The sequence below is a fragment of the Marmota monax genome, unplaced genomic scaffold (genome assembly GCF_021218885.2).
Source record: "Marmota monax isolate L192 unplaced genomic scaffold, Marmota_monax_Labrador192_F-V1.1 WCK01_AAM20220418_F8-fsc00165, whole genome shotgun sequence".
In the NCBI taxonomy this organism is placed as follows: domain Eukaryota; kingdom Metazoa; phylum Chordata; class Mammalia; order Rodentia; family Sciuridae; genus Marmota; species Marmota monax.
Window position 1 is genome coordinate 3,077,339 of NW_026693851.1, and position 15,541 is coordinate 3,092,879.

General features: G+C 34.7%; 1 protein-coding gene and 1 pseudogene across 12 annotated transcripts in view; one reads left to right on the forward strand and one right to left on the reverse strand.

Moving 5' to 3' along the window:
• The window catches only part of LOC124105331 (proteasome maturation protein-like), a 60,149-nt pseudogene extending 52,384 nt beyond the window's left edge, over positions 1-7,765 (forward strand).
• The window catches only part of Adam22 (ADAM metallopeptidase domain 22), a 222,258-nt gene that overhangs the window by 175,408 nt on the left and 31,309 nt on the right, over positions 1-15,541 (reverse strand). For all 12 annotated transcript variants that reach the window (XM_046462449.2, XM_058585035.1, XM_046462443.2 and 9 more), the window contains exon 3: positions 12,333-12,409. In XM_046462449.2, the coding sequence (XP_046318405.1) occupies positions 12,333-12,409 (77 nt within the window). The remainder of the gene's footprint in view (positions 1-12,332; positions 12,410-15,541) is intronic.

Genomic DNA, 15,541 nt, shown 5'->3' on the forward strand with positions numbered 1-15,541 from the left:
AAAAAAATAATTGAAAAAAAAAAAGCAGGACTGCAGATGTAGCTCAGCAGTAAAGCATCCTTGGGTTCAATCACCCCTACTCTACATACATACATACATACATACATATATGAAAATGGCAAAGTGAAAACTGGCACTTTCTGTCACCTATGTTGAGCTTTTGTTGTCTATTAGACTCTGAACTACAAGTTTTAGTAGTGGAATCAGGGTATGAACAGAGACAGAAAAAGCACATTTGAAAAAAAAAAAAAAGAGCTAATGAATTAGATTCACATAAAATTAGACCCAGAGAGGCAGAAAGCAATGAGGGAAGGTATCTTAAGTGACAACAATGATACCAGATCTCACAGACAACCTGGCTTAAGAATGAAAATCAACTAACCACTTTTACAATTGTGGAAAATACTTCAATTAATACAAACTACAAAATAATTTCTGTAAAAAAAAAAATAAGGGTTATTTTTAGTATGATATTTATATCAAAATATAGAAGATTTCATGGCTAGCATTATTAATAATTTCATTAGGTACTAATTTATAGTTTACGTTCTTTCCCTAAATATTATTGCTTGAGTGTCCAGGATCTCTTGGAGAAGTCTGGTGTCAATATGAGTTCATGAGCTCAAATCATCCTTTGAGGAAGACACAAACATGGGTGTGTATGTGTATGTTTGACAATGAAGTTGAAGATCTATCACAGTGCTCAAAATCCTACCCTATCCTCCTACCTGTCCTAAAAATACCCTGTTTTATAGTCAATCCTTTGAATTTTCCAAAAGAGACAAGAATATCTCTAAAAAGTCACATACATGTGCAAAGAAGGGGGCTAGAACTAGCCAGCACATCACAATGGATTATTATCAGAGATTAAGTGTTGCTAACCCAGTGATCTCAACCATGGCTTCATATTAAAATTGTGACAAACCCAAGGTATCTAGGGACCACACTGCACTTCAGGGGCAGAAAAAATGCACATAGCCAGTATAGTGATGGAAGGGCTAAATGCAGACAAGAATGGCTTGAGGCATACTGACTTACAACAGAGGGAAGCTATTGGCTCGGGGTGTCCAGAGTTAGGTCAGTAGAAAGCCGAATTTCAGTGTGCCCAGAACTATTCTTGGCACCCTGAAATTCAATATTTCTAATCTGATTATTTATAGCAAAAGTTACTAAAATGAAAAAATGTTAAAGCATGTTATTTAAGGATCTCAGTGGATGTGAACAATAAGATATACATGGATGATCAACGATTAGAGAATTCAATTAAAAAACCCAGTTTTACTGTCACATGACTCACTGTTCTTAATAACAGGAGCTCCTCTTAGATCAAGTGTAAAGGATGCATATTTAGTCCATAGAGGGTTCTCATTTCAGCCAGTCTGTGGAATGAACTTGGCAGCAATATTACCTGGGGTAAGCATGTACCTTATACCTCACTTTAATACAAAGATTTTACTAAAAAAACAAATACAGCTATTACAGAACACATTTTCAATTGCCCAAATTAGATAGTTTACCTTGTAGAGATTTTAAAAGATACCCAATATTTTATTTTTATAAGATACTCAATATCTTTTTTTTTTAATGGTGCCAGGGATTAAACTCAGGGTTTTGTGCATGGTAGGCAAGCACTCTACCAACTAAGCTATTTCCCCAGCCCCAAGATACCCAATATCTTAATAGCCATTGTCATAAACTTAAATTACATTAATGTTTAGGGAATTCAATTCACTGTAGCCGGTTAAGTTCCCTGTTGTTGATCTATGTTGCTACCACCAGTAGACAATTGAGCAAGATTCAATCATTTGACACCTGAAAGAAAAATAGCAATTAACTGATGATATGATCTTTAATATGTCTCCCAATTGTTATAAAAACTGAAAACAATTTCTACGATAAGTATGTAAAAACAGCTAATTTCATTACAAGTTTCATTGATGCACCTAAAAATATTGACTGTATCTAGAAAATTATATTTTTGACTCATTTGGTAAATTTGTAAAAAAAATATACATCAATCTTTTCAAGCATAAAAATGGCTTTATTTGGTATTTTCCTTGGAAAACTAAGAACTATAAATAGTCTTGATTATATTAAATAATACTATAATTATTTTTTATTTACAATTTAAATAATGTGCTTATAAGTGTGCTATAATCTCCAGATTTCCCTTTAAAAAAAAAGAGCAGGTAGTGCTAAAAGACATTAACAGGTCATACTAAATAATCAAATTAAAGATAGCATGTCTGGGGGCTGGGGTTGTGGCTCAGCGGTAGAGCGCTTGCCTAGCATGTGTGACGCTCTAGGTTCGATTCTCAGCACCACATACAAATAAGTAAAAAAAAATTCATCAGGGCTGGAGTTGTGGCTCAGCAGCAGAACACTCGCCTAGCACATGCGAGGCCCTGGGTTCAATCCTCAGCACCACATAAAAATAAATAAAATAAAGGTATTGTGTCCAACTACAACTAAAAAATAAATTTAAAAAATTCATCAACAACTAATAAAAATATTTTTTAAAAAAAGACAGCATGTCTGTATTAAAGCTATACTTTCAAAACCTAAAGCAGAACATTTAGCTAACCAATAACATAAGCATGCATGTACAGGGGTCTGACTCCACCCTGTTCAGCTCTTCTCTATCCTTATGAAAGGACTGACTCCAGCCTTGCACAATATCCTCCCTACCCAGGAGTCCAGCCTTCTGAACCCTATAGAAGATTCCAGCCCATGGGGTCTGAAAACCTCTGAGATTCCTTCTAGACACTTCTTCAGAAACAATTTTCCAGGTCTTAGCTTTAGTAGTGGTCTTTGCCTTAGAAGACTCTTGAGCTGTTTGCCAGGCATTTCTAGTGGACTTTCTAGTATCTTCCAATCCAGTTCCCCTTTGCTCTGGGCTCTGCAGCCAAAGGCATCCCAATAATAACCAAGGCAACCCTGAGCTGAGATCAAAAATTTTTTTTTCCTGTCTCAAAATGGGATAGGGAGGAAGAGCATGAGAAGAAGACTTCTACTAAGTAGGGAAGAGAGGTGGGAGGGAAAAAGAGGGAGAAGAGGAGTTGCACGGAAGATGGAAGGAGAACCTCATTGTTATACAGAATACATATATGATGTTGTGATGAGAAAAAGAAAAAAAAGTGTGTCACATTAGATTGGATAGAGAAAGGATGGGAGAGGAGAGGAGGAATAGGGGGGATAGGAAGGGCAGCAGAATAGAATAGACAATATGATTGATGTATGTACATTTCATGTATGTATTATATGCCAAAATACATTCTGCTGTCATATATGACTAAAAAAAATAAAAATAAATCATATGGCAAAAAAAAAAAAAAGATTTCCTGCCTATGAGAGGGAGTTATTAGACTTGCAGAAGCCCAGTTTTGGGATTCACAATTTATAACTATCACTGTTCAACCTAGAACAAGCACTCTACCAACTGAGCTAAATGAAACATGTTTCGTCTAAGGTCTAAGAAATGTGAGGTATACATAAAGTCTCTTAGGATATTCAGTCAATGGTAGAATATTAACCCTTAAAAAGTTTCAAAAATCCAGTATCCATTTCAGAGCATAAGATCATAGCCATGAGAATTATGGAATTCTTTCCATCCTTACAATGATTATAAAACTGAAAGCCTAAAGCCTTAATAACTATTTATACCTGACATAGCATTTATAGAAAAACAGCTATCAGCACCATTGAAAAAAAAGTCAAAAGTCTTCTTTGAAAAAGTTTCATATTTCTTAAGCAATTAAACACAAAACTACAATGTGACTTAACCATTCCACTTCTAGGAATCTACCCAAAAGAAATGCAAACATATCCACATAAAGACTCGCATACAAATGTTCAAAGTAACATTATTTGAATAGCCAAAAATAATGGGGAAAAAATCTAAATGGCCATGATCAAATGAATGAATAGTTACAAGGAGATATCTCTATATAATGAAATAATAAAAAGTAATGAACAAGTGACATATAGTACATCATAGAGGAATTTTAAATATGTGCCAACTAAAAGAAGCTAGACATAGGAACAGATGTTTTATATATATATATATATATATATATATATATATATATATATATATATATTTATATATATATATAGTTATATATATATACACACACACACACACACACACACACACACATATATATATATATATATATATATATATATATATATGACAGATGTTATATATTATATTCCTTTTAAAAGAAATATCCAGAAAAGACAAACTTAGACAGAAACTAAATTAGTAATTGCCTGGGCTGGGGATAGAAATAGATATTACATGTAAAGGGGGATAAGAAATCTTATTGGAGGAAAGAAAAGTGCTTTAAAACTGATTTATTGTGATTATAGCACCACTCAGTAAAATCACTAAAAACCATTTAATTGTATACTTGAAATGAGTGAGTTTTATGAAATGTGAAATATACTTCAATAAAATTATTCTTAAAAATCAAAACTATTGATTTTATGCAATAGATAGGTTCCTAAAAGTCTGTATGTTACATTTGATGTTATATTTAATAAGATAATGATAAAATAATAACACTATCATAATAAATTTTAGAAATTATTTTCTATCAGATAATAAAGCTGAAACTCTCCATGGCATGGACAATTGCTTGAAAAAATACAATTTCCCAAGCTGGCTTAAGAATAAATAGAAAATCTGAATGCATCAATAACCATAACAAAAACTATTTATCAAATATTAGACAGGAGGATCATGAATTCAAAGCCAGCCTCAGCAACCACAAGGCGCTAAGCAACTCAGTGAGACCCTGTCTCTAAATGAAATACAAAATAGGGCTGGAGATATGGCTCAGTGGTTGAGTGCCCCCGAGTTCAATCCCTGGTGCCCCCCCCCCAAAAAAAAAAAAGGTTCCTAGACTAATCAAGATAAAAATAAGGATGTTTAAATCTTTGCAAATATACATGTATATGTAAAATATTTACATTTAAAACATATAAACATGCATAAATATATTTAGTTCTGACAGTATTACTTGGTAATAACAGCATTTTTGTCTTGGTTATTCTGATAGTATGAATGTCTCTAGAATAAGTAGAAATGTTGACTATTTATGAGAGCTAGTTTTTTTCATGTTACCATTTGAAACAGTACATGTACTTTGTGTGTGTGTGTGATATACAAATGTGCACTTAGATATATAAATTTCCATTCTACACAAGAAAAATTTTCAGGAAACCTTCTATAAAGACATAAAATAATTTCATTTTAAACATCTTTTTAACATTTGATGCAAAACAAAGAATAGTACTAACCTTACTTATTATTATACATACAAAAATTCTAAATAATATAACAGCAAATTTATTTTAACAGTTAGAAATAGAGTACCTGGAGAGATGAATCTTAAAATTTTAAGCAAGAAACTGCCTTAAAATGCAATCCTCTGCAGCACTCTACAATGGAAACTAAAATTTGCAACTGAGTATCCCTTGATTTTTTCATGACAGGTCTCAATAGTATACCTTGGGGAGTTCTCTGAACCCTTGGGAAAGCTTGAACCAGTACAGAAAATCAATCACACTTGCCTCAAGGTGTTAATTGCAGAGTTGTGTCACTCATGCTTGTTTGTAAACTACTCTCTTTCCTTTTCTAAGCATTAGATAAGAAAACTAGGAGTCAGAGCCTGAGCATGAGAGCTATGTGACCAGATCTATTCTTCTTCTCATAATAGAAGAAAGACTGTGACAAGGAAATATATTTGGTGATCAGGACTTCAGACATGCCGCACACGTGATGGTTTAAACTTGAATAATCCATGCTTTGGAAAAGGTACTGTCAAGCTACAGGAGTCAGATCATAACTCTGAGAGTAGCAGTCCATCTTTGCTTTCTGAAAATAGATGTCCCCATTGCTTTCACCCTGAGACAGTATGCAAAGTGCCTTGAATGGGAAGGAAAGAAAGGGCTTGCCCTTTTCTCTGCCTGCCTCTGAGCAGAGGATCTGCTCTCCGGTAATGACACTGACCCTCCACAAGAAGGCCCATAGATGTGTGTGAGTGTGTAGGTTCCGGAAGTAACAACTGTAGCAGATGTTAGTAGCCATCACCTGTGAAGGGCAGCTGTACCCAGAAGAGCAGCTGTCATGTGGTCTCTGCAGGGTATCTGTCAGTGGCAGCAATATAAGGGCAAGATAAAAGGCTAGAAACCAAATCTCAGAAATACTTAAGGGAAACACTTGGGGATGAAAGTAATTTACTGTAGAAGGACCAGAAGGGTCTTGTGCCATAATAATTTAGATAAAAACAGTAAGCATGATTCCATTTTAAAGTTACAACTGAGAAGGCCAGGGACATATAGGATATCCAACATGGCAAAGCAGAGTTTATTCTCTGCAGTTAAGAATAATTTTTAATATTGGGAAACACTGATATAATAAATCACAGTAACAGTTAAATAAGAAAATTCATAGGCTCAGTTTAATTGACTGAAAAGTCATTTAATAAAATCAAATAGTCATTCCTTTAAAACTTAATAAACAAGATGCAGGATGCTGCACTAACATAATAAAGACTAGCTCTCGCAAACCAGTAATCTACATTCTACCTAATGAATACTAGAGATATCTCTGTCTTCAAAAGAAACAGGACAAAATTACTATTATCATTGAATTACACAGTTTAAAAACTTTTAGAATAAACACTAAGGTGTAAAAATAGTAATAAAAAGTATCATTTTGAAAATTAAAAACCTCTCATGATTTGCCATTCACATTATTGTCAAACTATAATGTCATTGTCAAATCCAAGAGAAAAAAAAACCATTAGTAATATTTAGAATATTCAATAAGTCAATGGCTTTCTCTATAACATCAACAACTAATCACAAATATGATGGGAAAATGTCAGATCCATATAGAAACAAAAACAAATAACAACTTCCAGGAAAATTTGCTTCATAAAATGTGTGAACCTATAAAAACAAAAATATTAAGTTTTACTGAAAGATATAAAATACTTATATTTTTAAAAATACACTACAATCTTGGATAGAAAGAGTCAATAGTGTAAACAAATGCCCTCTTTTTTCCAAATTAAAAATAGATTTATAACAGTCCAAAAATTCCAAAGGTGAAGTGATGAAAATTATTTTGAATTTCCATTTTAGAAAAGGAGAAAATACCTATGATAATTTTGTAAAAGACAACTAATCATGAGGGGCTGAGAGGCTGTTAATAGAGCAGACTAAAGATAATACCAGAGGACGTGGCTTTCTGTTAAAGGACAGTACTCCGCTGCACTCAGCAAACGCGCCTTTTCAAATTCATGACCTTTTTCAAAAAGTTGTTCTTGTGTGAAGAAAAATGAACTTTCACTCAATCATCCCCTTAAATTAGTAATATTTATAATTAATTATTAGTAATCAGAAAAAAAGGAAAAATTCAACTCAACCAAGAATTTTTCTATACTGGGAAACATACAGTGTGTATTTTCTCCACTAAAAGACACATGGAATTCTCAACAGTACAGCAGGTTCAGCATCTTCCATTTCTTTCCAGTTCAATCTCTCACTGGATATTTTGAGTGGTTGTGATGAACCTATTGGATTTGAAGAGTCTCTTAATGATCTATCACAAAGTGAACTAATGAGAGCACCACACTTGATGGTGGAATATAAACTTGGTGTACTGTTATACAATGTGCTATTCATGAAAACAGGCTACATCTTGTGTATAGTTATGGGTTCCATTGTTGCTGTTGTTGTTATAATTTGATGGACACAACATTAAAAGTACTGGTGCATGAAAAATTTTGCCTAAATAGTATCAACAACCCCTTGAAATCATTTGAATCTTTGGTTTATGATCATGCTATAATCAAAAGCATTAAAGGGAAATGATGTTAAAACTCCAAATTAAAATAGCCCTCTATGTCTTTAAAAATTGTTGCTCATGAATATTATAAAATTGTCTATAAGTTCCAATTAAACCTATTTTCTAGGTATTCCGTATATGTAATTTTTTAAAAATCAGTATTTGAATCTGAAAACTTCACAGTTGCATCTTTCACTATAAACATCTGCTATTTATTTTGGTGGTATTTCAAATTGAGAACATTATATTTATATACTTAATCTTTTTTCAGTATAGTCAGTTAATACTTATGAGAACAGTATTTGTTGTATTGATACCATTTTAGAACTATAGCGATTATTAGATTCTTTCATGTTGAAAAGTGTAAAAAAGAAAGAAAGTGAGGTTTTTTCCTACCAGCTATTAAAACACATGGCAAAGCAATGAATGAACAGTATAATACCAGGCTCCCAAATCAATGAATAGATCTTTAGAAGAGATTGCTTTGAAAATAACATTAAAATATAGAATAACCGAATCTGATGAATAAATGATCATAAGTCAGTTAGGGAAGGAGTGAATAATGCAACAGAGTGTGCAGAAATCAATAGCCCCTGCTTAGACTATCATCCAAAGTCTTTCTGTTGCCGAGCTATTTTGGCTTATCTACTTTTCCCACCTCATTTAATAACCCTTTTGGCTCACTCTGTCCCACCTTCGGGAAGCCATCTTTCTGTCTCTCAAACATGCTAAGCTTGTTCCTGCCTCGGGGCCTTGAGGACCACTTCCTCTGTCTGAAGGCCCATTATGTTCAAAGGACACCTCCTTAGAGATGGCCTATCCCTGAGAATCATGCTGGAATAGCACCTCTCACACCAGGCACTCTATTAAGAACACTGTCACTCTCAAAATTACCTTACTTAACATGTTAATCGTCACTCTGACTCCAAATGCAAGCTCCCTAAGAATGGGGACCTTATTTCCTTGTTTCTGAGTGCTTAGTGTCTACAAGAGCTCTAGATACTTAGTCGGTAGGGACATAAAAAACGTGTATGTGTGTGTACACATGTCTGCATGCATGCATAAGTATATATATATGTACATACACATATGTGGATAACTGTGTATATATGTATATATATGTATTTATGTATATTCAAAATGAAAATAAGGATAGCAAACTAGTCAACATGAATTTGTCTTAAATTTTGTATTAAATGTACATTTGAACAAATAAATATTCATCATAATGAATGTAGTGGAACAGCAAGATACTCTGTTATAGATTTATTAATAACAGTGAGAGATCTATTGTTATTCATCATCATCATGTAACATCATCATTTAATTATACTCTTATCCTCACCACTTATTTTTATCATCTTCATCAACCACACTGCAAATAGAGCATGGTTAAAGAAAGGAGACTCTTTCAGAGCTAGCTTTCAATTCCAATTGAATTTATACCCTTTTACCCACTTTGACTCCTGCTTTCCCTACAAATTCAAGGCCCCAGTGGAAAGCAGGCAGAGGTGACTAATTGGCAAATGATTCTCCTTATTGAAAGACCAGCCTAAACTTGCCCATTTTAACAGAATCTGGGGGCTTTTTGCCTGACCTTGTACCTGCTTTTCTCCCACCTCTTCCCACTGTTTCCATAATGCCTTCCATTCTGCTTGGTCACCCTGTCTGCTATCATGTCTTACCCTAGTTGTTTTCCCATCCCCACTGTGAAATGAGGGGTGTTTTGTGGGGAGCCTGCTATAAGGATTATAGAGGGAGAGAAAAACTGTATCGTTGTGACTGAAATAAGAAAATGATTGGGTGAGAATCTGTAAAATACAGTTAAAATTTTGGAGTTGGATCATTCAAGATCTGAGAGCTGCACAACACAATCTTGTCTTTCAAAAAAAAAAAAAACAGGCTATAAATGATGACCTCCTTCTTCATAATTTTCTTGTATATTTTACATCATAAAACAACCAGCCAAAGTCCACAGGAGGGTGTGCATCTTTGTGGGGTGTGTCTCCCTGTGTTTTTTGTCAGGTCACTTTTATAAAAGGATTGATGGAATTTTTTTTTCAATATTCTTTCATTGTTTGGGGCAGTTTAATTATTCAACTTTGGAAAAACAGGAGAGAGATCTATAGGAAAAGACTTGGCCTGAATTTCTCAGGGTCTATAGTTAAATGTCTTTATGGAGTTCTTCTTTGTTCCCCCTGAGGAATGTTTCACAATAAAACACAACACCCCTCGCAGACTTCTGGAAAGGTCCAGTGTAGCCTCAGGACTAGTTTGGCCAGGCCAGGTCAAGCCATATGTTTGGTTTTATTAATATATCTGTCCTAAAGAGTGAAATTTCATAATTATGACCCGATAAAGAAAATTTCATCATTCTGACAAAATAAGAACCAGCTGTACTTTTTGCTTTTTAACCTTTCACATTTTTTATCTTCCTCCTGTAGAGATTACAACCAAAAGTTGAACTCTGGTATAATCTGGTTGTAGATAATTTTGTTTATTAAACATTCTGAAGGCTTATCATATAATGATACTCTTCCTTCCATTCCACTCTAAAAATAAGTATTATTGGATCCATTCTGCAACTGAAATCCCGCTACACATAGACTTATTTAATTTTCCTCGAGGTTAAAAAAAAAAAAAATCTACTTGTCCCCCAGTGTTAGACTTGTTTCATAAGGAGGAAACAACAACAACAAAAAGATAATATTTAGTTTTTACCTTCAAGCTCCTAAACAATAGAACCACAATAATGACAGATACTGAATCTATAAAATAAAAAAATAAAAACCTGCCTACTCACCACTGTTTAGAACCCTGGCAAACAAAGGGAACATACTGCATATTTCTCAGCCTAGGCAAACTTCATTTGTGCCATTATTTTATCCTCTATACTCCTGGTAATTTCAAATTTGCATCGAAATAAGAAGAAAAATGTCCAATGCAAGTTCCTGCCAATATCTGGAAAAAAAATTCTTGCTTCACCCTCAGTATTCCAAGCTTCATGCTCTGATAAGTATGGCCATATGTGTTTCTCCTTGAGAACAGAGAGTTTTGGGACTCAGATTTCTCCAAGGAGGTGAGGCAGTTTGAGCACAATGGACATGAATAAATATCACTCATTTGAGTACAAAAAGTCAAAAGAGTTCCTTTGGGTCAGGAACCAGAAAACAAGGGACTATTTAATAATAATGAATACAAAGGAGATATGGGATAGAGTCACTGAAATGGAACACCTTAGGAACCCAGCTTTTCAAATCTTGTCTAGTAAGGTAGCCACTAGCCATACATAACTTTTGAACATTTGAACTATGACAAATGAAGAACAGAATTTTTACTTTTTTTTTTTTTTTTAATTAAGACAGGTTCTTGCAAGGTTATCCATCAGACTTCTGGGCTCAAGCAAATCCTCCCCCTGCCTTGGTCTTCTGAGTAGCTAGGACAACAGGCTTGTGCCATTGTACACAGCTAATTTTATTTAAATTGATTAATTTAAATTTAAACGGTCACAAGTAGCTGGTATTTATTCAGAGAAGTTCAAGCTATGCTTCTTACATCATTTTAAAAATTAAACTGACAGTCTTCAGTATAGCTGGTTCCCCACTCTAGACTGCTTAGGTTCCAATTCTCACTCTTGGTCTACCTGTCTGATCTTCTGACCTCAAAACTGTCTTCCTGAGCTGTGGTATAGATGCTTTTAGTAAATCTGTGATTCATCGCTGCCCAGAAACTCAGGCCTGGAAGAACTCTGGTCTCTCCCCATTTGCTTTTGATAGGAAATTGAGTACATTTTTTAAAATTAGTGAAAAAGATTAAATCTAGTGATCTATCAAAAGCCTCCTCCAAGTCTGAGGATGGAGCTCAGTGCTAGAGCACTTGCTTAACGTGTACAAGTCCCTGGTTTCAATCCTCACTAAAAGGGGGTAAAAAGTCATCTTCCAGTCTAAAATTCTAGGTAAACAACTGACTATTTCTAAAATCATACTGTAAATACAGAATATTTCTACTACTCTACGCCTCAACAAAACATGCCCCTGTATCAAAGCATCAAATAGACACTAGGCATTATTTAGCATCACATATCATACAGCTGATTCTCTGAATCATTAGTCAAAAAGTATACTTTTATCTCTTCTGCTGTTATTCAGAAAGACATTTTAATGCCCAAAGTATTATTTTAATATCTGTCATTCATAGGAAACTCATATATATTCTCATATAATATTGAAATAACTCTTGCCTCCATTGTACATTCTTAAATCTGTTACAGCTATGCCATTTCAAATGCATATCTATTTCTTATTATTTACCAGATTTTCTACTTTCTCGTCAATAGATAAAACAGTTTTAAATGCAGTACTAAATTGGTATAGATAACTAAAATGTAGTAAGAAAAATTTCACAGAAGGTTAGGAAATTAGATTCAATGTGTGTCTCACAAAAGAGAGGCAGCTCAACAAACACTTACTGGTTTAACGTGACATCAAGAATGAATGACGTCCCGAAGGCATCAACCTGGAAGCTTGCCTGGTCAACATGAGTCAACTGCAATATCAAAAAGATAAAAGGCGCTTATTAGCCACAGCAATCAGATGAGTAGTATTGCTTATGATTGTTCAAAAAGGTTTACAATATCACAATGAGAGAGCCAGTTCAACATGGAGAGTAAAGGAAAGCATACTAAAGCAAAATTTGCACCTTCTTAGAAGCCAAGTACTCACCAATATGAAGTGAACTACCACCCAATCAAGGAAGCCAAGTGCCCTACTTTTCTACTTTGTCTCAAGTGGTTAAACATTCCCTTTCTAAGAAGGCTTTACTTCATTAATCTTATTCTATATTGAATGACTAGCTGCTCTAAAATTAAGCCTTTACATTCAAAAATGAAAACATGCTCAATTCAAGAGTGAAGTAATATAGTGAATATGATCTACGGACAAAGATACAACCTCTACAAACTTTTTATCATATCTCGAATGCATACTTTAAAAATAACACTTCTGGGGCTGGGGTTGTGGCTCAGTGGTAGAGCACTTGCCTAGCATGTCTGAGGCCCTGGGTTTGAGTCTCAGCACCACATATAAATAAAATAAAGGTCCATTTACAACAAATATATAATTTTTTTTTAAATAAAATAAAATAAAAGTAATACTTCAGCTCAAACTTACCAAACCTAATTGCATAGAGGTTTCCACATCTTCCTAAGAAAAAATCTGAACCTCTGCACATCTAATGCAAATATCACTCATCAAAATTTTCTTGGATAAAAATAATCAGTTTTCTATGCCATCTTACAAACTCCCACAGAGAATCACATGGGCACTCTAAAAATATATAATGTCATCAATAACATAATAATAATATATTGAATTATCATGTGTATTCACTGAATACGTATTCAGGGAAATATGTATATGAGTAAGGAAAACTATCTTCCCTCCCCTGCCCGCATACTCTGGATCAAATCCAGGGCCTCAGACATGATAGCAAATTCTCTACCACTGAGAAACAACTCAAACCCTTTTTATTTGAGAAAGGGCCTCATCAAGTTGTCCAGGCCTTAAACTTGCAATCATTCTGCCTCAATCTTCCAAGCAGCTAGGATTATAGGGACCACTGCACCCTGCCAAAACTGTCTATTCTGTTTGACTCCCCAAATACTAATAGAAGCTATATCTAAACCGTAGGACTATGAACTACTGAATTTTTATGTGTCTCTATAGCATCCAACTTTCTGAAATAAACATGTATAACTCTTACAAGGAGAAAAACATACAAATATTATTTTAGAAAGAAAAACTATCAATAACAACTGTATGTATATAGTATGTGAGGCTGATGGTGGGGCTGCTCCTGAGAACTAGCACATCATGGAAGACACATCCTAGAATTCAGTGGGGCAAAAAGAGAACCTCAACCACCCCTAGGTTTTCCTTTGCAGTAAACTATGGGATTAGGTGAGCAGAGAGAGCTTACTTAACAATGATGAAGATTTTTTGTAAAGAAAGGATAATTCTTCTGTTTCAAGCTTTTGGAAGAGACTGGGGTGGAAGAATGTTATACCTCAGTTCCTAACATATTCCCATTCTCATAAAACCCCAAAGATGAAGAGCCTTCTCTCATTTGCCATTAACCTTAACTCCTCACTCTTCCCTCACTCTTCCTAACCAACACCAGGTTTTTCTTAATACAAAACTCTTCTCCCCTAATTTCAAAATCCTCCATAATTACCTTCCCAACTCACTCCAGGCATAATGGCCCAGAAGCTCCCAAGCACCCCCTTATACCCCATCTACACTGAGTTCTCTCTTCTGTAGGTCAAAAGCTCTGCTTATTCCAATTTTTTCAATGGCTTTTGTTCACTTTTTTTTTAGTTAGAAATATTTTAATTACAAGAAAATCAAAGGATTGAAATGCAGCAGGCATTAGGAACATATAAACCAAGAAGGTAATAGCTACCAGACTTCTGCCTCTAACTTTTTTACTGAGGACTTTTCTGAACCAAACCCTTCAACAAGGCAGTTTCCCAGAATTGGCCCTACCCATTTTAGGACCTAGGTCAAGTTCCTCCTTCTAATATCTGCTGTAGCTACCATAACAAAATACTCTAGGCTAGATGGCTTACACTACAAAAATTTCCTTTTTCACAGCTGTGGAGGTTGGAAGTCCAAGATTAAGGTGTTGACAGATTTGGTTTCTCTTCTCACTGTGTACTCACATCGCCTTTTCTATTGGACATATATATCTGATGTCACTTCCTCTTCTTATGAAGGCATCAATCCTATCGAACTAGGGACCCCAATTTTATGATCTCATTTAACCATAATCATCTCCTTTTAAAGGCCCTATGTTCAAATACAATCATATTGGGGGTTACAACTTCAACACATGAATTTTGAAGGGACACAATTCAGTCTATAATACTTCTCTTCCATGGGCTGGGGCTGGAGTTCAGTGGTAGAGCACTTGCCTAGCAAGTGTGAGGCAATGGGTTTGATCCTTAGCACTACATAAAAAATAAATAAATAAAATAAAGGTATTGTGTCCATCACAACTAAAACTTATTTTATTAAAAATTTTATTTATTTATTTATTTATATTTTAGCTGTAGATGGACACAATATCTTTATTTTATTTATTTATTTTTATGTGGTGCTGAGGATCAAACCCAGGGCCTCGCACGTGCTAGGCAAGTACTCTACCACTAAGCCACAACCCCAGCCCCTAAAACTTATTTTTAAAAAATACCTCTCTTCTATGAAGTCTTTCCAACCTCTTTCCCTCCTCCTCCTCCTCCTCACTTCAGGTCAGGGTCACATCACAGCTTCATTACTGACCAGCATTAGGTACTTAAGAATTGTTCTATATATCACCTGGATGCATCAATGAATACGGGCACAGCTATAAATTACCTGCATACTAAAATACCATCTTTCCATCAGGGTTGTTCTTAATGCCATGTCAATGGATGTTGTTCCTTCTGCCTAAAAGCTCTTTGGATCATGTTTTGGGAACAGCCTGAGGAAAGCTATGCTTACCAGAAGTGATGTCTCAATTAAAATGAATCTCTTCCTCCTTTATTCTTCTTGTATGACTATTATAGCTCTTATCTCAGTCTCCTTTGAATTACAAATGCGAGCATTGTAAATCTGTGGTGAAGAGGGCAGAAAGCCCAAG